Source organism: Malus sylvestris, chromosome 16, assembly GCF_916048215.2.
Source record: "Malus sylvestris chromosome 16, drMalSylv7.2, whole genome shotgun sequence".
NCBI lineage: Eukaryota > Viridiplantae > Streptophyta > Magnoliopsida > Rosales > Rosaceae > Malus > Malus sylvestris.
This window is the reverse complement of record NC_062275.1, coordinates 38,520,250-38,537,569: the sequence shown is the minus strand read 5'-3', so window position 1 is coordinate 38,537,569 and position 17,320 is coordinate 38,520,250. Positions and strand designations below refer to the sequence as shown.

The following is a 17,320-nucleotide window of genomic DNA, read 5'->3' as shown; positions in this document are numbered from 1 at the left end:
TCAATAAATCGGGCCATACAGGGTCGATTGTAGAAGCTAAATAATATTAACATACGAGTTAAATTATTTTAGAATGCTAGAATAATAGCTTGTGGGTTGAAAAATGCCCCAAAATAATTTGGGCATGGGTGCAGTGAAAAAAAAAAAAGGAAGGCACGGGGTGCCTTGAGTAAAAACGACAAGGCCCAAAAGGGCCTCGGGGTATGGCTGCAGGCCACCGGAGAGGGAACAAAACCCCAGCTGGGTGTCAGTTTTGGGCTGTGGGGAGTTCACGAGCAAGTCCAGCTCATGCTGGCCTGTGGGTTGTCACGGGGATCCCAGCGAAGGCTGGCTGCGTGAAAACAGCCCCATAGTGACTGCAAGTCACATGCTTGGGTATGGGTGGCGCAGGAACAAGCCCAGCATATGCTAGCTATATGTATGCGGGCCAGAGCAACAAAACCCATCAACTAAAAAGGTTGCAGCGTGTGTATGGGAAGACAGCCCAGACAATTGGGCAGGTTGGATGGCTGCGGGCCAAGGCCAGTGTGCATAGGCTCAGGGCTGCAGGCCCTACCGAGGTAAAATCCAGGCCTAGGCCTGGTGATTATTTGCACAATGATGGTGCGGTGGTGTGCCGCACCATGTCCTGATTCCCCCATTTTTTTTTTTCAAATCCTTTAGGGTTTAGGAACACCCTAATATGCTTCTAATTTCTTTCGATTCTTTGACTCACAAATTCTACATAGCAATTATTGCGTAATGCATGAAACAAATAAATATATTGACAAATATATGAAACATATACAATATATATATCGGAAGGTAAATATAAATGTAGGGCGTTCATGCATCATGGGGAATGTTTTCATGTTTCATGGGTCGTTTCAAATATCTTCCTTTATTTTAAGCGTACCTGAGTAGCAAAAAACGAATAAGCCTTTGAATTTGTAGAAGATCCTTCTTCGAAAGCCGAAATTGCATCTCCAATTCGTTGTATCACGTTCAACATAGAAAAATTAAATTGAATCAATAGCATGTAAATCAATTCAATAAAATAATTAAATTAATCATGAAAAGAATGATTAAAGACGTAATATTCCCCAGATTGAAGATCAAACTCTCTTGTCAGCGCAGCGTCAAGAGCGTACTGATAACGTGTTGTAGGCATAATTTACTGAACAATTATGGAGGCCATAGAGAGAGAGGGGTGCGGCATGGATAGAGAGAAAGAGAGAGATGTGTAATTATGAGGTGTCTGTTATTCCACCCCATTGTGCCTTTATTTATAGTAGTAGGAAGGGTAAAACATTTTCCTTTAGGATTACAACATTTAATGAGTAATCAAATCCTAATAGGAATATAAGATACATTACCAGATTTCCTAAGATTTACACAATCACATTCCTATTCTAAATATGACTAGAACACAGCTGAATTTTTATAATCGGAGAATCTCATCTCTCTTTTCTTTCTTCCTCGCTTTACCTTCTTTTCCATCATTCAATCCCATTTCATAGCTCTCAGATCGCTCACTTCAACTTCAACTTCAACTTCAACAGTGCTGCCCTCAATTGCCCCCTTTGCTTTTCCAACTCTTTTCCTTTCCCTTTTTTATTTTCTCCATTTCTTTTTTTTTTCTTTTCAATTCATTCCATATCAATCGATTCCAAGTTCGAAATTACTCCTCTCCTCTCGTTTCTCGCCAGCCAAACACGTTCCGTATCTGGAAATGTCGATCTCATTAGGGTGCTGATTGGCGGTAAGTTGCAAAATTTCAGCTTCTATTTTATTTACTTACTTAATTATCGGCAGTCAAATGAGCTATATGTATGTATGTACGTATGTATGTACGTACGTATGTATGGGTATGTTTGTTCATTCAACTGAATTTAAATGATATCGGATAGTCTGGTGAATTGGAGTTATTAATTCGATATATTGTTGTCTGTATTTTCTTTCCCTTTCTGTTTTAGTATTGTACTGGAGTCCTTCTGTGGTGATTTTGACTGAATATGGTATTCTACCCGTTGTTTATTTCGATTGTGTAACTCTTTGCTCTGTGTTGGGTTGCCCAGAAAACTGAAGGGAAAAGGAAAACCCCGGAAACCAAAATAAAAAGTAAATTCTTAATTTCAATGTTTGTTCTGTGCTTGTTTTCTCATGTTTGTGCAAGTTTAAGTATCTGTCTTTTTTCGGTTAATGAGATGTTAATGAATTTAGGAGCCGCAAAGATTTGCGAGGTTGTAAAGTCAACCGAGTTTTGTTTGAGTAATCAAATTTCTTTTCTTGTGATTAGAAAACGGAATGCTTCAATTTATCTCTTATTTTTCAAGGGCATATAGTTTTAAATAACCTAACCAAATCCTAAGTATGCTGCTGCACATGATTTCACCGCTCATGTTCTATATGAATTTTTGGGAGTGCCAAACGTATGTGGAAATACGTGCTTAAGTTTACTCAACTCTTGATTAGTATCTTATGCTTGTGATTTTATTTCATCTTTTAGGGTTGATGACTCTTGCAAGAGAGTGCGTTATTTTGCTTGCTAATGATTACAGAACAGAATGTACTCTGGGAGACCATCTGGTGAAGAATCTCTTCATCAAGATGTTGAAGCTTTGAGTGTGTCAAAGCGTCTCATGAGAAGTGTTAGCCAGAAGTTGAGGAAGAAGAATCAGAGATCTGTAGGAGATGACGATGATGATGTGAGGGGAATATCTTTGAGATGTCTTACTCTGTATGGTAGGGGTGGAGGTTGCAGAGTAGGTGCTGACACAGGTGATGATTTTGGGGATACCAGCAACACGAGGAGGCCTTCCAGTGCCAGCGATGATGGCAAAGGATACAGACCAATATGTGGTACCGAGAAATCTGGAGTTGATTGCTTCTTATATGGGGTGAGGGAGAGATTTTTGAAGAAACATAACAGAAAGGATTTTGAGCTTGAAGAATCAATAAGAAATAGCAGGATGCACACTTTTCTTCCAGATGACATACTGGAAATGTGCTTGGTGAGGCTCCCACTAACCAGTCTCATGACTGCACGCCTCGTGTGCAAGAAATGGAAACACTTGACTACTACTACTCGTTTCCTGCAGATGAGACGGGAAGGCTCACATCAAAACCCATGGTTGTTTCTTTTTGGTGCTGTTAAAGATGGTTATTGCTCTGGGGAGATACATGCATTGGATGTGTCTCTAAACCAATGGCATGGTGTAGATGCTGGCATTCTAAAGGGAAGGTTCATGTTTTCTGTTGCTAGTGTCCAGGATGATATTTACGTTGTTGGAGGTTGTTCTAGCTTGAACAACTTTGGGAGGATGGATAAGAGCTCATTTAAGACACACAAAGGGGTGATACTGTTTAGTCCCCTAACAAAATCTTGGCGCAAAGTTGCTCCAATGAAGTATGCAAGATCAATGCCTATTTTAGGAGTTTCGGAGGTAACTTCAGATTTTTCCACCAGTCAAAGTTATCAAAGTCGCCAAGATAGACGTATTCCCAGATCACGGGTAGGTGGAGTGTCAGAGGTTTATGAAGATCCTCACAGGCTTTCTCTTATGCGTCAACACGGATGTTCTGGTGACGACAATGAGTCTTCAGTGTTGCCCAATAGAAAGTCATATAAATTTTTGAAACAAAAAAGTGATCACTCATCCATGAAGGGTTGTAGAAGGGTTGTGCTCATTGCTGTAGGTGGTCTTGGATCCTGGGATGAACCTTTGGATTCTGGAGAAATATATGATTCTGTTTCAAAGAAATGGACTGAAATTCAAGGGTTGCCTGTGGACTTTGGGTTTGCTTGTTCTGGGGTTATTTGTAATGGGATATTTTATGTTTATTCTGAAACTGACAAGCTCGCAGGATATGACATAGAAAGGGGTTTCTGGATTGGAATCCAAACCACTCCTTTCCCACCCCGCGTTCATGAATATTACCCACAACTGGTATCTTGTAATGGCCGGCTCTTCATGCTTTCTGTCTTCTGGTGTGAAGGGGATGGTCAGATAGGCCGGAGAAACAAGGCCGTTAGAAAAGTATGGGAGCTGGATCTCATGTACCATAACTGGACCGAGGTCTCAGTACATCCTGATGCTCCAATGGACTGGAATGCTGCGTTTGTGGCAGACGGAAACGTGATATTTGGTATTGAGATGTTCAAAATATTTGGGCAAGTATTGGATTTTTTTACTGCATGTGACGTTTCTGATATGGGGATGAAGTGGAGTCATGTCTCAAGGAACTTTGTAACTCGCGAGCTGGATGCTTCTTCGTGCTTGTCCAAGTCAATGGCTGTGCTACATCTGTAAGGTAAAGACTGAAAAGTCCTCTCCACATTGTAACTCACAAACAGAAACAAAATATTACACACATGATCATCAACGCTGTTGTTCTCTCTTTCTTCTCAAGAGCATTTTGGGCGTACCTGCGACTGGCAATTTCAGTGTTGAACGGTTTGAATGGATATTCTTGATAAAAACCCCGACCAGTAGGGAAATATGGTATGTATGCTCGCTCGCTCATGTAGTCGCGGATGTAATTTGTTCACCAACATTCAAGAAATTGATTCTGTAATTTAATTCTCACGCGTCTGATAATTATTCCCCCCGCATCATGTTCATATGTTGCAACTATATTGAATTGAATGTTATTGATTTTTAATGGTGGCTATCCTATTACTTCGGTCTATAGTGAGGGGGATTCTGGCACCGTTTGAATATGCAATTATATTATCCACACTAGAGGAGTGAGAGAGTATGTTAAGCCTCACAGTAGGCTAGCAATAATGTAGCTCAAATTCGTCTTTGAAGATGCAATTGTAATTGTATAAAACAATGGTTGGATGACGAGGAGAACCAATTTGGACCAGATGCTTGTTTGTTGATTTTAATTTTATTTAATACGCTTTAATTTGGGGTCAAATTCGGAATATAATTTAAGTTTCAATGGGTATCCAAAAAACACCTTCTAAATTTAAATATAAGCGTCCAAAGAAGTGGGGTGTCCAAAGACGAAACTTGAGCGTAAACAGAATTTTCCTTGGGAATTCTACACAAGAAGCAGTTCATTAACAGACCCAAGTCGATGGACACACCACCATCCTTAAAAACAAATGAAAAAAAAAATCTGTATACAACAAATATGTACCCTCCTCCAATTGCACCTTCGCAAACTATAACAATAAAAACCACCGGAAGATGCCTATCCTGCGTTCGGAAAGACACCAGAGAAGTTTGGTAACCTGTCAACGTGCTTCAGGGCATGTTCAGCAATCTGCCGCGTTCGATAGTCACCATGCTGGAAGGCATCAACAAGTGCGGTGCTCACGTTCGGATCTCCAGAAACTTCATAGGCTATCTCATCACTCCGCAATAGTCTTTCAACTACCCAGACTGCCCTCCTCCTCAGATTCTCTGTCCGTTTCTCTAACAACACGTCAAGAATAGGCTTCACACCCTCTGCTTCACACAACACCATAACCCCTTGTCCAATATCAACCCCGTCATCCAACAAAGTAGAGAGTGCTGCAAGTGCTGCTTCAACCACCTTCTCGTTTGTGTGGTCGAGAAGAGCTACCAACTTTTCCACAGCATGTCCCTCCAGGAGACAAAAACTTTCTCTAAGTGAACACGTCCCACGATGAAGCCGACACAATCCATTTATTGCAGGTTGTTTGCTAAAACATGGAAAAACTGAAGCACAGAAACCAGGTGTAGGCAACTCGGGCAATCTTGTCAAATTTTTGGATTCTTGTGATAAGTTCTCCAATGCAGCTGCTGAACTCATCTGCACATTCTCCAGTCCATTGGCCTGTACAAGTTCAATGAAAAGTGTAGCAAGATTAAGTTCACGGCACAGAGCGACTGCATCTTGCTCATCGGCCAACACAAGCGTAACCCTTGCTAGAACTCGTACAAGTCCTTCTAAAAATGGCGTCACAAAGCGGCCACCCTTACTCCCCCCTTGGCGGATTTTAACTACTCTAGAATGTATCAGCTTAAAGGCACCGTCATCTAGCATTTGCCTGGCAAGGCCTAGATCCCTCTCCGGAAGTTCAGCTAAGAGGCCAATGGCTGCTGCTTGCTCTTCAGTGATTGAAATATTTTCTGATATGACTTTAATTAGGCTTCCAAGTTGGCCCACTGTGCCACGTAGGGCATCAGCTAGCTCCTGACCCACATGTGGGGAGAGGTTCTGGAGAAGTTTAATGGAAGCCACACGCAATTCCTTTTGTGGAGCCTCAGTAAACTGCACCAAACTAATAATGGCACCGGAGCTTTTAATGGCGGCAACAACACTCAGAACAGTTGAAGGAGAGCTAGTGAGTCCAACAAGAACCTGGAGAAGCTTGCTCTCGATTGCTGGTCCAGTGTTGCTAATGAGATGTAGTAGGTTATGGACAATGTCTTCGGAGACTAGCGTTTGCTGATCAGGTCCAACCAAGATCGAATCAAAATCATAGTCCGAGCTAACAACATTAGCAAGAATTGTTGCAGCAACCTCTTTCAGTCGCATAGGAAGCTGGTTAGTCCCAACGGTAAAGAGATCTTTGACCAGAGACGGAAGTATTCCTGCTTCTATCAGTACCTTGGCACTCGCCTCACAAGATGAAATTTGGTTGAGAGCTTTCAAAGCTGCTTCTCTTGACTGCATATTACCACTTCTCATGATATTGATCAAAGCTGAACCAACACTTTTAGCCACTAGGACCTTTACATCGTTGTCCAAAACTAACTCACCAAGGAAATTAGACATTGAAAGTTGGGTTTCTGGAGGGCCTGCAATCATATCAACAAGGAAATTTGAGTTATGCTCAACATAGTTTTTTTAAGAGAGATAAAACTTAAATATCTTAGTTTAAAACAATAAAAGAGAAGTATAGCTCAAACTAATACCGGTAGTCCACTATACAGTAAAACCCCCCCCTGAACTACAATATCAGAGGTGGAAATAGAGGAAATTAATGTGTACTCGGGTTTAGACCAAGAAGTCATAGGCTGGACAGCAACATTAATTATTACAAAAAATAACAAATGGATAGTTGTCTCATAAGTAGGAAAACTCATCTTGGGTCAAATACTCATCAGAATCGTGCAGGCTGTGATGGACTGGAGACGCTAGGCAAGGTGCAGAAATTCCGATAGTTCAGTTCAGCACGGTTTTTTTGTGTTGTCTTTGAAAAAAACATATATATAAAAATAAATGCTTCTTTACCATATTTGCAGGCCTTGTAGCCCATCTCTAAATACAACAACAACACCAACAAAGCCTTTTCCCACTAAGTGGGGTCGGCTATATGAATCCTAGAACGCCATTGCGCTCGGTTTTGTGTCATGCCCTCCGTTAGATCCAAGTACTCTAAGTCTTTTCTTAGAGTCTCTTCCAAAGTTTTCCTAGGTCTTCCTCTACCCCTTCGGCCCTGAACCTCTGTCCCGTAGTCACATCTTCGAACCGGAGCGTCAGTCGGCCTTCTTTGCACATGTCCAAATCACCAGAGCCGATTTTCTCTCATCTTTCCTACAATTTCGGCTACTCCTACTTTACCTCGGATATCCTCATTCCCAATCTTATCCTTTCTCGTGTGCCCACACATCCCACGAAGCATCCTCATCTCCGCTACACCCATTTTGTGTACGTGTTGATGCTTCACCACCCAACATTCTCTGCCATACAACATCGCTGGCCTTATTGCCGTCCTATAAAATTTTCCCTTGAGCTTCAGTGGCCTACGACGGTCACACAACACGCCGGATGCACTCTTTCCATCCAGCTCGTATTCTATGGTTGAGATCTCCATCTAATTCTCCGTTCTCTTGCAAGATAGATCCTAGGTAACGAAAACGGTCGCTTTTTGTGATCTTCGCTAGATTGCTCCGGTCATTAGTGTGGATAAGTATATAAATGGATAGAGATAGGAAAGCAAACACAAGATGTACGTGGTTCACCCAGATTGGCTACGCCCACGGAATAGAAGAGTTCTCATTAATTGTGAAGGGTTTACACAAGTACATAGGTTCAAGCTCTCCTTTAGTGAGTACGAGTGAATGATTTAGTACAAATAACATTAGGAAATATTGTGGGATAATGATCTCGTAATCACGAAACTTCTAAGTATCGGAGTGTGGTGTCGTCTTGACTTGCCTTATCTGTCTCATAGGTAGATGTGGCATCTTCTCTGGAAGTACTCTTCCTCCATCCAGGGGTGGTATCTTTAACTGGTGGAGATGCACAAGGTAATGTATCAATTTCACTTGAAGCTTACTTGTAGTTTCAGGCTTGGTCAAGCGCGATACAAACCATGTAGTAGGAGTCCCCCAAGTCGCCGAGCTAGGGGGTCTGCTGAAAGAGGTGACAGACAAGGTAAGCAATCAGAGCTCCGACTGATTGTTCACCTTCTCCCCATCTTGCAGCAGCATGAAGGATAAAGAGAAGAAAAATGAGAAGAGATGATATGAGATACTTTTGCTTTTGAAGAAGTAACTTTCCACAGGCTTATTCTTGAACTGAGCTGGAGGGTTTTCTGGTTTCCTCCAGAGTATAAGGCCGACTGAAGAATTTGAGGGTCAAAACAAGTCCATCAAATCTAGAGTACGTTCCACCCTGCTGATATGGGATACTTTTGCTTTTGACAGAGTAATGGATGTATCGGCACGTGTGCTGTTACGCTTGTCTCCACATGCTTCCTTGTATCCTTCGCACTTGCCCTATCTGTTCCTCAAGCAGATGCGGAATCTTCCCTGGAAACATAAGATGATGAAGATGAGTACTCGAGAGCAATGCCAGGTAAGTAATCAGGTAAGGGGTTCCAGGCAGTCAGTTCCTGGCTGGAAGCTTGATTCCAAGTACTGACTGATTGCTCTCTTTCTCCTTGTCTTGCAGGTAAAAACAAGGCCAAAAGAAAAAACAGGGAAAAAGCATGATATGGGATACTCTTGCTTTTAACCCTGATGATATGAGATATTCTTGCTCTAGTATAGCTTGTTTGCAGAGGTATTATCGGGGGGAAAGAAAGCTGAATATTTCGAAAGGCTTTGTTGGGAGTGCCCTCTCAGATATGATGAAGGGTTGAGCATTTTTGCAGGTCTGCCTGTCCGTTGGGGATGGAGGTCGACATATATAGGAGTCTCCCTAACAACAAGTAGTAATGCTATTCCTTTACCCTGCTTGGTCATAGCACGGTAGTGGGAGCTGCCAGTTTCACATGTTTTAACTCTGTCAGAGCACTTTGAAAAAGTGGTCTGTAGTATCTGGCTCTCGAGATTCGGAGAACGATGCCTCTTCGATTTTTGAGAAAGCAATCATGCTGGGGGTCTGACTCTCGAGATTCGGAGAGCAGTGTCTCTTCGATTTTTGAGGAAGTAATCATGTTGGGAGTCTGGCTCTCGAGATTCGGAAGGCGGTGCCTCTTCGATTTTGGAGCAAGCAATCTTGTTGGGAGTGTTGTCTCGAATGTGAGTAAAGGTTGGACATGTTTGCTAGTCTACCTTGCCACGAAGCACAAAGGTTGACACACAGGGACTTTCCAATTATCCAGCAATGGTACTGTTCCTTTACCCTCTCTTCGATTTTGAGAAAGTAGTCATGTTGGGAGTCTGGCTCTCGAGATTCGGAAGACGGTGCCTCTTCGATTTTGGAGCAAGCAATCTTGTTGGGACTGTTTTCTCGAATGTGAGTAAAGGTTGGGCATGTTTGCTAGTCTACCTTGCCACGAAGCACAGAGGTTGACACACAGGGACTTTCCAATTATCCAGCAGTGGTACTGTTCCTTTACCCTTGTGGGTAATAATATGGTAGCTAGACCTTCAAAATTTATGTGTCTAAACTTTGTTAGTGCTGTTTCTTTGCTATTCTTTTACCTTTCTTGGTCAGAGCGATGTAGTGGGAGCTGCAAGCTTCACGTGCTCAACTTTGGCAGAGAACTTTGGCAAAGTGATCTGTGGTACCCATGAGTTATTGTTGCGTGTGGGAAGTGGGTGATTGAACAGTAAGATTCATGTGCTTTCTACTTCACCAGAAGTCTTCGACAAAATGCCCATAATTTCTGCAAAGCTGAGTGTGCGTGTGACAGGTGCTGACAAGGCTAGAAAAGTAGGTGCCTCTTCGATTTCTGAGATCGGCCCTCGTGGTCTCTGAGCAGCCCAGCTTTTGAGAAAGCGAGCGCCTCTTCGATTGATTCGGAGAACGGTGCCTCACCGATTTTTGAGAAAGCAATCATGCTGGGGGTCTGGCTCTCGAGATTCGGGGAGCAGTGTCTCTTCGATTTTTGAGAAAGTAATCATGTTGGGAGAGTGGCTCTCGAGATTCGGAGGGTGGTGCCTCTTCGATTTTGGAGCAAGCAATCTTGTTGGGAGAGTTTTCTCGAATGTGAGTAAAGGTTGGGCATGTTTGCTAGTCTACCTTGCCACGAAGCACAGAGGTTGACACACAGGGACTTTCCAATTATCCAGCAATGGTACTGTTCCTTTACCCGCTCTTCGATTTTTAAGAAAGTAGTCATGTTAGGAGTCTGGCTCTTTAGATTCGGAGGACGGTGCCTCTTCGATTTTGGAGCAAGCAATCTTATTGGGAGTGTTTTCTCGAATGTGAGTAAAGGTTGGGCATGTTTGCTAGTCTACCTTGCCACGAAGCACAGAGGTTGACATACATGGACTTTCCAATTATCCAGCAGTGGTACTGTTCCTTTACCCTTGTGGGTAATAATATGGTAGCTAGACCTTCAAAATTTATGGGTCTAAACTTTGTTAGTGCTGTTTCTTTGCTATTCTTTTACCCTTCTTGGTCAGAGCGATGTAGTGGGAGCTGCAAGCTTCACGTGCTCAACTTTGGCAGAGAACTTTGGCAAAGTTATCTGTGGTACCCATGAGCTATTGTTGCGTGTGGGAAGTGGGTGATTGAACAGTAAGATTCATGTGTTTTCTACTTCCCCAGAAGTCTTTGACAGAATGCCCATAATTTCCGCAAAGCTGAGTGTGCGTGTGACAGGTGCTGACAAGGCTGGAAAAGTAGGTGCCTCTTCGATTTCTGAGATTGGCCCTCGTGGTCTCTAGGGAGCCCAGCTTTTGAGAAAGCGAGCGCCTCTTCGATTTCTGAGATCGGCCTTCGTGGTCTTTGAGCAGCCCAACTTTTGAGAAAGCAAACGGCTCTTCAATTTCTGAGATCAACCCTCGTGATCTCTAAGCAGCCCAACTTTTGAGAAAGCAAACGCCTCTTCGATTTCTGAGCAGGCGCCTCTTTGATTTCTGAAGCTCCGTCGAGTGCAGATTTTTATAGAGGCTGACATTAAGTTCCAAAGCACACTTGAATCTCCACCAGTAGAAGCTTCATTCTTGCACTTCTAATATCTTGATTTGTCCGACCTCTTCTCTCTTCAACACCTTTGAAAATGTCTGGCCCCTCCGACCGTCGTTTTGACTTGAACCTTGTTGAAGAGGCAGCCCCGCCTTCTCCAGACAACATATGGCGCCCATCCTTCGTCTCCCCAACTGGTCCTCTTACCGTTGGGGATTCCGTGATGAAGAATGATATGACCGCTGCGGTGGTGGCCAGGAACCTTCTCACTCCCAAAGATAACAGACTACTTTCCAAACGGTCTGATGAGTTAGCTGTTAAGGATTCGCTGGCTCTCAGTGTTCAGTGTGCAGGTTCTGTGTCTAATATGGCCCAACGCCTATTTGCTCGAACCCGCCAAGTTGAATCATTGGCGGCTGAAGTGATGAGTCTCAAACAGGAGATTAGAGGGCTCAAGCATGAGAATAAACAGTTGCACCGGCTCGCACATGACTATGCTACAAACATGAAGAGGAAGCTTGACCAGATGAAGGAAACTGATGGTCAGGTTTTACTTGATCATCAGAGATTTGTGGGTTTGTTCCAAAGGCATTTATTGCCTTCGTCTTCTGGGGCTGTACCGCGTAATGAAGCTCCAAATGATCAACCTCTGATGCCTCCTCCTCCTAGGGTTCTGTCCAGTACTGAGGCTCCAAATGATCCCCCTCCGGTGCCTTCTCTTTCTGGGGCTCTACCGACTGCTGAGACTTCTCCTAAGCAACCTTTGTGAAGGCTCCCTCTTGTGTGTTTATTTTGACTCATGTATATGTACATATTTGTAGCTTATCGGGGATATCAATAAATAAGCTTTCCTTCATTTCAACGTATTGTGTTAAATACACCAAAGCCTTCTTCGCTAAGTTCTTTGAATTTTCTTTTGTTGAAGCTTGTATGTTGAAGCTTTCTGAGTGGAGCATGTAGGTTGGGGTAGTGTTCCCTTAATTTCCCGAGTGAGGAAAACTTCTTGGTTGGAGACTTGGAAAATCCAAGTCACTGAGTGGGATCGGCTATATGAATCTTAGAACGCCATTGTGCTCGATCCTGTGTCATGTCCTTCGTTAGATCCAAGTACTCTAAGTCTTTTCTTAGAGTCTCTTCCAAAGTTTTCCTAGGTCTTCCTCTACCCCTTCGGCCCTGAACCTCTGTCCCATAGTCGCATCTTCTAATCGGAGCGTCAGTAGGCCTTCTTTGCACATGTCCAAACCACCGTAACCGATTTTCTCTCATCTTTCCTTCAATTTCGGCTACTCCTACTTTACCCCGGATATCCTCATTCCTAATCTTATCCTTTCTCGTGTGCCCACACATCCAACGAAGCATCCTCATCTCCGCTACACCCATTTTGTGTACATGTTGATGTTTCACCGCCCAACATTCTGTGCCATACAGCATCGCCGGCCTTATTGCCGTCCTATAAAATTTTCCCTTGAGCTTCAGTGGCATACGGCGGTCACACAACACGCCGGATGCACTCTTCCACTTCATCCATCCAGCTTGTATTCTATGGTTGAGATCTCCATCTAATTCTCCGTTCTTTTGCAAGATAGATCCTAGGTAACGAAAACGGTCGCTCTTTGGTATTTCTTGATCTCCGATCCTCACCCCTAACTCGTTTTGGCCTCCATTTGCACTGACCTTGCACTCCATATATTCTGTCTTTGATCGGCTTAGGCGAAGACCTATAGATTCCAACACTTCTCTCCAAAGGTTAAGCTTTGCATTTACCCCTTCCTGAGTTTCATCTATCAACACTATATCGTCTGCGAAAAGCATACACCAAGGAATATCATCTTGAATATGTCCTGTTAACTCATCCATTACCAACGCAAAAAGGTGAGGACTTAAGGATGAGCCTTGATGTAATCCTACAGTTATGGGAAAGCTTTCGGTTTGTCCTTCATGAGTTCTTACGGCAGTCTTTGCTCCTTCATACATATCCTTTATAGCTTGGATATATGCTACTCGTACTCCTTTCTTCTCTAAAATCCTCCAAAGAATGTCTCTTGGGACCCTATCATACGTTTTTTCCCAAATCTATAAAGACCATGTGTAAATCCTTTTTCCCATCTCTATATCTTTCCATCAATCTTCGTAAGAGATAGATTGCCTCCATGGTTGAGCGCCCTGGCATGAACCCGAATTGGTTGTCCGAAACCCGTGTCTCTTGCCTCAATCTATGCTCAATGACTCTCTCCCAGAGCTTCATTGTATGACTCATTAGCTTAATACCCCTATAGTTCATGCAATTTTGTACGTCGCCCTTATTCTTGTAGATAGGCACCAAAGTGCTCGTTCGCCACTCATTTGGCATCTTCTTCGTTTTCAAAATCCTATTGAAAAGGTCAGTGAGCCATGTTATACCTGTCTCTCCCAAAACTTTCCACACTTCGATTGGTATATCGTCTGGGCCTATTGCTTTTCTATGCTTCATCTTCTTCAAAGCTACAACCACTTCTTCCTTCCGGATTCGACGATAAAAGGAGTAGTTTCTACACTCTTCTGAGTTACTCAACTCCCCTAAAGAAGCACTCCTTTCATGTCCTTCATTGAAAAGATTATGAAAATAACCTCTCCATCTGTCTTTAACCGCGTTCTCTGTAGCAAGAACATTTCCATCCTCATCCTTGATGCACCTCACTTGGTTTAGGTCCCTTGTCTTCTTTTCCCTTGCTCTAGCTAGTTTATAGATATCCAACTCTCCTTCTTTGGTATCTAGTCGTTTATACATATCGTCGTAAGCCGCTAACTTAGCTTCTCTGACAGCTTTCTTCGCCTCTTGCTTCGCTTTTCTATACCTTTCACCATTTTCATCGGTCCTCTCCTTGTATAAGGCTTTACAACATTCCTTCTTAGCCTTCACCTTTGTTTGTACCTCCTCATTCCACCACCAAGATTCCTTTTGGTGTGGGGCAAAGCCCTTGGACTCTCCTAATACCTCTTTTGCTACTTTTCGGATACAACTAGCCATGGAATCCCACATTTGGCTAGCTTCCCCCTCTCTATCCCACACACATTGGGTGATTACCTTCTCTTTGAAAATGGCTTGTTTTTCTTCTTTTAGATTCCACCATCTAGTTCTTGGGCACTTCCAAGTCTTGTTCTTTTGTCTTACTCTTTTGATATGTACATCCATCACCAACAAGCGATGTTGATTAGCCACGCTCTCTCCTGGTATAACTTTGCAATCCTTACAAGTTATACGATCCCCTTTCCTCATTAGAAGAAAATCTATTTGTGTTTTTGACGACCCACTCTTGTAGGTGATCACATGTTCTTCTCTCTTCTTAAAGAAGGTGTTGGCTAAGAAGAGAATAAATTATCCAAAGAGTATTGGCTGTTTGGTTGCCCTACTTCTAGCAACATACTGAGAAAAGTGTAAAGATAAGAGGAAGTACAGTTAGTACAAGTACCTTCACGAATTTGTGTCAGAAGAGGCTGCAGTCTACCATTTTCAGCCATCTGTCTCACATTGTTCTCATACTTCTCTAGATTCTCCAGTGTTTTGTCAGCGTTCTCAACAGTCAAAATGTTATCTGATTTGCTGCTTGTCATTCCAACCAAAATAAGAATCGCTCCATTAATTGAACCAATCTTCTCACATAAGGCTTCAGATTTGGATAGTTCATACAGCAAAGATACAGCTTCCTCCCTCTCTTTGGATTGCTCGTGAGACAAGAACTTCACTATAGTTCGTACCGTGTCCCCATCAGCCAATATTTCCTATAACCAAACGGATATTAATACGAGGCCCTACAAAACATCCATGTTTGCAATTTAATGGAAAACGAAAAGAGAACCAAAAAAATCTAGGATTACCTTATTATCGGAATCCTCCTCCACCACTGTTTTAAGGGTTTCCAAGGCTTTACACCTTACTTTACGACTGCTGCTCTTCAACATGTCAACTATCATAGGTATCAGCCCTGCATTGCGTGCAACGTGCTTACTTGATCTGCTTTTTTGGCAGATTTGCTGGACAAACTTCAAGGCGAAAAGAACTTCACTTTCTGAGCTGCTCAGATTCAACGACTTACGAGCCATATCAAGCTGAGCAGCTTCATTTCTAGCATTCCACTCTTCAATGGTGTTCCTCAGCGCTATGCTAGGCTTTAGCTCAGTGCTTTGCAATTCTTGTAGTGTCAGTGGGCAGACCAACTTCCTTCCAGTCTCCTTGCATTCCCTAAACCACTTTTCAATTGCTTCTCGCTCAAATGTTTGACCGTTTTCTAAGGTAACAGGATCACGCATAACTTGCTTCGTTAAAGGACAAAAAAATGCATCATAAATAGGCTCTATGTGCATTCTCTCAAACTTATGGCTGTCATCTGACTGACTGCCAGTATCATAGTTTCCATGCCAACTGTCAGCCATCTGACCTAAATCCTCCTACTGCACCAAAGTAAGATAGCACACGGTTAGAACAGCACACCAACAATCACAAACTAGTGGTAAAACTGAATCAGCTCTAAAATCAACAGAAAACTAAAATGAACGGGTGCAAAGTGTATAGGAAATGAAATGAACTGAACTGTTTTCTAACTCCATTTCATGCAAAAAGGATTTAACTTCGCATGTGTAGTATACTGCAACTGTTGCATTGCACGAATGTTGTAGACAAACTATACTTCATTGGGTCAGTAAGATACGCTAGAGCAGCACATGTGCAGCAAAAATTATGACGTTCGACTATGAACTGGAAGTTAGAATCAAACATTCCAACTTTCCTATATCTTGCAGATCAACAAAACTAATATGTGGAATCTCTGAACTCTAGGTGTTGGCTTGATGGCAGCGTTTAAGGAAAGAAGCTACAAAATGCAATATTTGCATTTCCCACTTGAACTACAAGCAGTAGAAATAGGGAGCAGAGTAAGTGAAAAAGACACAATCAGAGTATTGGATCGATAAGATAAAGCACAACAACACCTAACCCAGATACAATGTGCTCTAAGAAACTGCAAATTCATGATCTTTATGTTAGTTTCTTCCACAGGGCGGAGGTGGATCCAGATTGATCACCGCACAAATCAGGGTTTCGATTAGATTAGGTTAGATTAGAATAATCCGGTAATTCAGACAGTTCAACAATAAGTTGAGTAAACTACAGAGTTGTGAATGAAAACCATGCCCAATTATTAAGTTTAGTAAAAGGTTTATGCTTTAAACTAAATTACCAGAAAAAAGCACAAAAAAAAGAAACAAGTGCATACCCAATGCTTTTGACTAGTTATGGAGTTGTGGTGGTCAAAAGATGCTTTGATTTGAGAGAGACCCCTAATCCCTATTCTAATTTAGGTCTAAGAATTGCAGACAAAATTTGAACAAGGGGGAGAGAGAGAGCCAAAAGCCCAAAGGCAAGAAACTAAAGAGAAACACAACAGCAGCAATACCAACAAGAAGAAATTAAAGAAAAGGAAGAGAAAAATTAATTTTGGATATTTGTACGCAACAATTCAAGAGAGAGAAACAAGGTTGACTTTATGAGAATAGTCATCTCCGCTCTCCCAGCTTCTCTGTGTGTGACGCAGAGCAGAGCAGACCTTCACCCGCCACCCGACCCCACTACAAGCCTTCTAAACCAGGCTGGCGAGTGGCGACTAAACCCGGCTACCAGCGACTATTTAACCACCGGTTAAAAAATGATTAAATACTCTCTCAACACTGCCCATAGGTGGGTTGGAGTAGGTTGGGAGTGAGGTGCTTTAAAAAAACGTCTATGAAAAAAGTTGTGAGAGTTTTAGGTGTTTGATAAACTGAAAAAAATGGCTTATTTTGGAAGCTGATGTGAGAATAAGCTGAAATCAAAGGAAAAAACTGAAGCTGCTATTTGCAGCTTTGGAAAACTGGCTTTTTTTCAAAGCACACGGAGCTACAGTGCTCCTTTAATGAAAAGACCCACTATCAGACTGTTTTTTTTTTCCAAAAGCACTTTTACAAAAAAAGTTTACCAAACACTCTGCTGATTTATTTCACAGCCGCTTATTCTCACAGTAGCTTTTTTTCAAAGCAC

The 17,320-nt window shown here is 42.5% G+C and overlaps 2 protein-coding genes across 6 annotated transcripts; one reads left to right on the top strand and one right to left on the bottom strand.

The window, feature by feature from the left end:
- Positions 1 to 1,393: 1,393 nt before the first annotated feature.
- On the top strand, positions 1,394 to 4,653 carry LOC126609374 (F-box/kelch-repeat protein At5g42360-like). Of its 2 annotated transcripts, none has more exons than XM_050277309.1 (2): positions 1,394 to 1,741; positions 2,489 to 4,653. In XM_050277309.1, the coding sequence occupies exon 2, from the start codon at positions 2,547 to 2,549 to the stop codon at positions 4,290 to 4,292; it is 1,746 nt and encodes a 581-aa protein (XP_050133266.1). In that variant the 5' UTR covers positions 1,394 to 1,741; positions 2,489 to 2,546; the 3' UTR covers positions 4,293 to 4,653. The 2 variants fall into 2 exon arrangements, with proteins under 2 accessions (XP_050133266.1, XP_050133267.1); XM_050277310.1 differs by lacking the exon at positions 1,394 to 1,741 and adding an exon at positions 1,938 to 2,100.
- Positions 4,654 to 4,933: 280 nt separating this feature from the next.
- On the bottom strand, positions 4,934 to 16,908 carry LOC126609373 (U-box domain-containing protein 44-like). Of its 4 annotated transcripts, none has more exons than XM_050277305.1 (4): positions 16,761 to 16,908; positions 15,127 to 15,699; positions 14,721 to 15,030; positions 4,934 to 6,761 (listed from the first exon to the last, which is right to left on the bottom strand). In XM_050277305.1, exons 2-4 carry the CDS (start codon positions 15,679 to 15,681, stop codon positions 5,185 to 5,187), a joined length of 2,442 nt encoding a protein of 813 aa, XP_050133262.1. In that variant the 5' UTR covers positions 15,682 to 15,699; positions 16,761 to 16,908; the 3' UTR covers positions 4,934 to 5,184. The 4 variants fall into 4 exon arrangements, with proteins under 4 accessions (XP_050133262.1, XP_050133263.1, XP_050133261.1 ...); XM_050277306.1 differs by having other exon boundaries at positions 16,788 to 16,907; XM_050277304.1 differs by having other exon boundaries at positions 16,521 to 16,904.
- Between the last annotated feature and the right edge of the window lie 412 nt (positions 16,909 to 17,320).

Excerpts from the sequence above, each read along its gene's own strand:
- LOC126609374 (XM_050277309.1), top strand. The coding sequence starts at position 2,547 with ATGTACTCTGGGAGACCATCTGGTGAAGAATCTCTTCATCAAGATGTT.
- LOC126609373 (XM_050277305.1), bottom strand. The coding sequence starts at position 15,681 with ATGGCTGACAGTTGGCATGGAAACTATGATACTGGCAGTCAGTCAGAT. Across the intron at positions 15,031-15,126 it reads AGGAGGATTCCGATAATAAG|GAAATATTGGCTGATGGGGA; the intron begins GTAATCCTAGAT and ends GTTTGGTTATAG. Across the intron at positions 6,762-14,720 it reads TCTGACACAAATTCGTGAAG|GCCCTCCAGAAACCCAACTT; the intron begins GTACTTGTACTA and ends ATATGATTGCAG.